General features: G+C 43.3%; 1 protein-coding gene across 1 annotated transcript in view; it reads left to right on the forward strand.

Annotated features, from left to right (window-relative positions):
* PGPEP1 (pyroglutamyl-peptidase I) overlaps positions 1 to 6402 on the forward strand; it is a 34608-nt gene that overhangs the window by 25771 nt on the left and 2435 nt on the right. Inside the window, exon 4 of the mRNA XM_006876301.1 lies at positions 3879 to 4111. Within this exon, the coding sequence (XP_006876363.1) occupies positions 3879 to 4111 (233 nt within the window). The remainder of the gene's footprint in view (positions 1 to 3878; positions 4112 to 6402) is intronic.

Raw genomic sequence — 6402 nt, forward strand, 5'->3', positions numbered from 1 at the left:
CTAGTTCTTCTGGTCTCACAGTCATGGAGACTGATCTTTTTTGATTTTCTTCACTCTTCTTTCCTCCTGACAAGGAGAGACCATGAGTCAGTCACACCTTAGATGGCCACTCACGAGCTTCAAAGACCCCAGTCACTACTCACCAGAGTAGGATGTAGAACATTGTTTTTGTGGACTGTGTTATGCCAATTCACCTTGGTGTTTGTTCTCCAAGACCCTGGTCCTGAGCGCCCATTCGCCCAAGGTGTTTGATTATGTCTAAGTTTTCATCACTTTACCTAACCTTCTGTGCCTCACCACATTTATGGACATATTTTCAGCAAAGGAAATACTTATGTACAAATAGCCTGTCAAACCTGTATATATACATATATGTTTGTGGGCATATTCTCACTGCTATTTTGTTTTGACATTCACCAGGATTTAATTGACTGAGTACCCACTATGTGTCAGGTACAGTGCCAGATGCCAAGACCCAGCCGAGAATGAAACAGGTTCTTGAACACCACTGTCCAACAAACTCCCATGTGAGCCACACTTTCTGGTAGCCCCATGTCTCTGTTTCCTTGGGTTTGTTGTTGTTAAGTGTTGTCAAGTCATTTCTGACATATAGTGACCCTGTATAGGGTCTCTAAGGAGCAGCTGATGGGTCTGAATCACCGACCTTGAGGTTACCAGTTCAAATGCTTATCTTATAGCACCACACCAGGCCTCTGGGTGGTTGTAATAAAATACCACAAAGTGAGTGGCTTCTAAGAACAGAATTTGTTGTCTTCCAGTTCTGGGACTGGGAATTCAAGATCAGGGTGTCAGCGTGTTGGTTCCTTCCACATCTCTGAGGGAGATTCTGTTCCAGCCTCTCTCTTCACATCTGGTGGCTCTCAGAGATCTGTGGCTTATAGGTACAGCATCACATGGCTCACTCCCTCTGCCTCACTGTCTCTGTGTCTCTTCCCGTTTTTTATTAGGATACCACTCACAAGAGATTATGACCCACCCTATTCCAATATTTGTGGGGAAAAGATGAGGCTTTCTGCTCTTATTAAGAAACCCTATACAGAGTTGCAGAGTCAGAACCAGCTCCATGGCACACCACCACCACCATGTTTGGAGTCCTGGTGTGGCACTGTGGATTAATGTGCTGGACTGTAAAGTTGGTTTGAACCACAAGGTCAGCGGTTCAAGCACACCAGCCGTTCCTAGGTAACCCTATATATGTTCACAATGGGTTGGTACCAACTTGAAGACACTTAACAACTCTGATATTATCTTGTGCTAATTTAACTGATGGAGTCTTGGTGTGGTGCTATAGGATAAACACTGGATGGCAAGGTCAGTGGTTCAAACCCACCGACCACTCCTCGGAAACCCAGCTCGCAAGGAGTCAGAAATGACTCAACGGCACTTCACAACAACAACAATTTAACTGATAACATCTTCAAGGACCCTGTTTCCAAGCAAGGTCACATTCTCAGGTGTAGGTGTTAGGACAGCAACATAAATTTTGGGGGGATGCCAAAATCCATAACACTACATTAAAAAAAAAAAATCATGTTAAAAGAAATAACAACCCCCTTCCAAGACTGAAACTCAAGGGGAATACACGAGCAGGCATGTGGTCTTGCTGGTGACCACGTAGGTCTACCGATAAGGCGACGTGGGATTAAAACAGCAACGAAGCTGTGAGCTAAGTCTGACCACACTCAATAGACCCCTGTCAACCTGGGTTGAGACCTGGTTGGCCAGCAGTATGGCAAGACCTGGGGACTCCTGGGCCTAGGGACAGGGACAGGGACATGGCCACAGAGGACTAGAGTGGAAAGTGAAGCGTCCAGCTGATATGATGTGAGGGGAGATGCACAAGAACACCCATACTTGCAGATAGTACCCACTTGACCTGGCTTCAATGGCTGAATGATCAGAACTCAAATAGAGGAAGACGGAAGAGGGAAAAAAAAGAGTCATCTGATACAATTTGATGAACTTGTCCTATACTTATAGATATAGTACCTCAAAAGAGGGGATAAATCTTTACAGCAAGGATCATTCCCACCCCTCCGTACACAGGGCAACTTAGACATTGGCTACCCAAAATGGGGGGAGGGGGAAGCTACAAAGGCATGAAGTGATTGGCTTACAACCTTTCAAGAGGGAGTCTAGTTCCAGAGGGTGCGGGGAGGGGGAAGGTAAAATCTCCACTGAGTGGTTTCCAACCTATCTGGACTCTGGAGGGGGTTGGTGAAAGGAGATGGGAATTAGACTCTTGTGGCCCAATAGTAAATAATTGGCTATCAGGACTGACTGAGAATTGCAAATGTAAAGGTAGAAAGGAGGGGAGTGGTTGATTTTGCAGTCCAGGAGCAGAGGACGCTGGGACCAACAAAGGAAAAGAACCGAGTGCAGGACCCTATCCAGAGAAGTAGTGATGTCAGAGATGGAGGCAGAGTTGATGATGATTTGGAGAGATGGAGTGGCTGGGGACTCTGGGCTTAGGGAAGGAGAGGGGCTGTGTGCTGACAGCCGCGGGGATGGGGGGTGGGGGGAAAGGCTTGCAGGGTGTACCCTTGGGTTGCTTGATGATGCATGGAGGGGATTGTAATCATTGTAATGAAACGAAATACGATAAAATGAATGTAAAGCTGATGTGCTCCCTTGTAAACTATCACTCAATTCACAATAAAAACTTAAAAATAAATAAATATATATATTTTAAAGTTCCTAAAAAATTTAAAACAAGAAAAAAGAAAGAAAGAACAAAACCCCACTACCGCTGTCAATTCCAACTCCTAGAGACCCTGTGGGAGACAGTAGCATTCTTCCAGAGGGTTTCTGAGGCTGTAAATTAAAAAAAACACAAAAAAACGGATGGTCTCATCTTTCTCCCTCGGAATAACTGATGAGTTTGAACCCTGACCTTCTGATTAGGAGTTCAACACTTAACCCAGGGCGCCTTTGTTACAAAGAAATAGGTGAAATTAATTTTGATAATACTTGAATCCAGCATCTCTAAAATACTATTGTTTCACCATGAGATCAATATAAAGAATTATTAGTGAGATACTTTACAGTCTTATTTTTGAAATCCTGTGTGTCTTTCAACTGACAACACATCTTATTTCAAACCAGGTATATTTCAAATGCTTAGTAGGCATGTATGGCCAGTGGCTTGCTCATATGCAAGGGGGGCTTCAAAATTTTGTGGTTAAATAAAACTAAAAGATAACTGAATTTTTCCACAAACTTTTTGAAGCCCCTCCTTGTATTTTCTTACCAGATTCCTCCTCTGTATAATCATACCCACAAATAGCTAATAGTTGAATTTAAGCTATATTCAAAGTTATCTTTTACATTTTATAAATATTTCATTATGAGCATTTTCCTAGGCTATTAAAATTTTTCCATACCTTCTTTTTGGGCATTTTAGTTGTTTCCATATTATAAATACAACAGCTGTGACCATCTTTCTACATCTGATTATTTAGAGGCTAGATTTCTGGAAGCTATACTTTACCTTTTGTATTTGACAGTATCATTTGAAGATCATTCTATATAGAATTGCCTTGGGCACTGTAACAGTTATATAATAGTTCATAATGTATTTAACCAACTCCATATCAATGGTTAACTAAATTGTTTCTAGTATTGGATAATAATAGCTTAACAAAGCTGCAATAAACATCCTTGCATGTTTCACATTCTTGCATATTTTGCTTGGCATACCATTCTGCAAGAGTGATTGCAGGGTCCCTTCCAGCAGCAAGAGGTCAGAAACCGTGTAACTCCAAGCAGACAGAATCCAGTGAGGATGCTGCCCTTCCCTTGGCTCAGGGGCACCCTGTACACGGCAACTGTGTTGAGCACTGCCCCTCTGTCTGCAGCTGGTGGTACACGTAGGCGTGTCAGGCATGGCAACCACAGTCACTCTGGAGAAATGCGGGCACAACAAGGGCTACAAGGGGCTGGACAACTGTCGCTTCTGTCCTGGATCCCAGTGCTGTGTGGAGGATGGGCCTGAGAGCATCGACTCCATCATCGACATGGACGCTGTGTGCAAGAGAGTCACCACACTGGGCCTGGATGTCTCAGTGACCATCTCACAGGATGCTGGCAGGTAGGGCCATTTGCTTCCCTTCTCCACTAACCAAGCCTGGTGTCAAATGAACGAAGTGTGTTAACTTTGTACTCTTTGGGCTCAGCAGTCTCTCTATATAAGACACAGAATCAAGTAGGTATACAGGTACCCCCCACTTTTGGAAAATTCACGTTATGCCACTTCACTTTGACAAAAGACCAAACATTAATACCTGTTTTCACTAAGTAAAAGAAATTCAAAGATAATTTTCACCTTTACAAAAAAAAGCATTAAGTGAAACTAGTGTTCAGTGTGCTTTTAAAGGGGCAACACGAACTCCGAGCAGCGAGTGGCGCCACTAAGCTCTTTCCTTGGGAACTGCACTTAGCATCTTGGTGTCAGGTCCCAATAGCTTTGAACTTGGTCTGTGAACTCTACATATTTGTGTCGTTTTAGGTTTTATGTGTTATTTGATATGATTGGTAGGTTATTTGTTGCATCTTGGGAGGCTCAACATTTCTCAGACATATATGAATGGTAATTGTGTCTTTGCTTTAGCCAATTTTGACTTACAAAAGGGTTCATAGGGATGCTCTACATTTGGATACGGGTGGAAAACCAACAAAAGCAGACCCATCCTGGATCCCCCTTCATGCTTCTCACCTTTACTCCCACCTTCATGCCTCCCCACCCACACCCCTCCCCTCCCTCCAGCATAGCCCAGATCCCACCCTAGTTCTGTTTCCTACCTCCTCCATCCTGGTCCTTAGGATTCTTCTCCCCACAGCAGTCAGGGTCTTTTATAAATCTAATTCAGGTGATATCCTTTTATTGCTTAAATCCTCCTGAATCTAGAATAAAATGCAAACCCCTCCCAGAGGTCCTGGAGCCTCTGGGTGGCACAGTTAAGTCTTCAACTACCAACCAAAAGATTGGTGGTTAGAAACCCCCTAGAAGTGCCTTGGAAGAAAGTCGTGGCGATCTGCTTCCAAAAGGTCAGAGCCTTAAAAACCCTATGGGGTAGAGTTCTTCTCTGAAAACATGGGTTGGTCACCAAAAGATGAAATCACTTTGTTGGCAACTGGTTGGTTTTTTTACCCTGAGGGTCACAGAGCTCTGTACATACCTGCCCCTGCCCACCTCTCTATCCTCATAAACGTCCACTAACCACCTCACTACCACACCAGCCAGCCTCCCTCCTGTTCTTAGACACACCAAGGTCAAACTACCCTGAGGACCTTTGTACATACTATTCCCTCTGCCTAGAACATCCATCCCATCCTTAGGGAAACTCCCAAACCCCCTAAGCCAAATCTTGTCTCTCTGTTCTCCACTCTCCCAGCACCGGGGACCACAGTTTCTCAATACTCCATGCACTTGTCCAGCCTAAAAGCAGTGGGTAGTGAATTCAATTGACTGAGTGAGTCAGTGACTGAGTTTAACATTCATCTGTTCTTTAAACTATTTTTTAATGACACAGATAATTCTGGAATGCACAAGTCATTGTGAGAAATGTCCAGTGCCCTCTCTCCTTTCCTATAGCGACGACACTAATAAATCAAAACTTGATTCTTGCTCGCCTGTTGACATGTAGAAAAATTGGAGGGCCGATTTTGAATTTGATCTTCTTTTGCTTTGCCTCTACAAGCATGGTGTCATACAGCGCACCTTGTCCTGAGAGCTCTAGTTTCCTCTGTTTTCACTTGTGGGAACTCCACATGGGTTGTGGAGAGTTCTCCCGATTCCCTGGAAGCTGCTCTATTTGGTATAGATGGCTGTGTGTTATCCTACCATGTGGGTAACTGTCTTCAGCCACTCTCCTGTTCATAAACATTTATGGTTTTCTGCTTTTTACACAACACTACAATGAGAATCTTGGTGCATGCTTCACTGTGCCCATGCACAAACACTTCCGGGGGTAGATTTAAAAAAACTGTAAATGTTGTTGTTGTCAGTAGCTGTCAATTAGATTCTGACTCAAGGTGACCCCAGCAGGGTAGAACAGCGCAGTATGGTTTTTATTGGTTGTAATCTTTTATATGGAGCTCTGGTGTGGTGCTGTAGGATAATGCGCTAGACTGCAAGGTTGCTTTTAACCACAAGGTTGGTGGTTCAAATTCACCAGCTGCTCCTCAGAAACCCTATACATACAGGGTTGCTGTGAGTTGGAACTGACTCAATGGCACTCAACAAGAATAATCTTTTATACATATATACACATATATATAATGTATATATATGTGTGTGTGTATATATGTGTGTGTATATATGTGTGTATGTATATATGTGTGTGTATATATGTGTGTATGTATATATGTGTGTGTATATAT

The sequence above is a fragment of the Chrysochloris asiatica genome, unplaced genomic scaffold (genome assembly GCF_000296735.1).
Source record: "Chrysochloris asiatica unplaced genomic scaffold, ChrAsi1.0 scaffold00374, whole genome shotgun sequence".
In the NCBI taxonomy this organism is placed as follows: Eukaryota; Metazoa; Chordata; class Mammalia; order Afrosoricida; family Chrysochloridae; genus Chrysochloris; species Chrysochloris asiatica.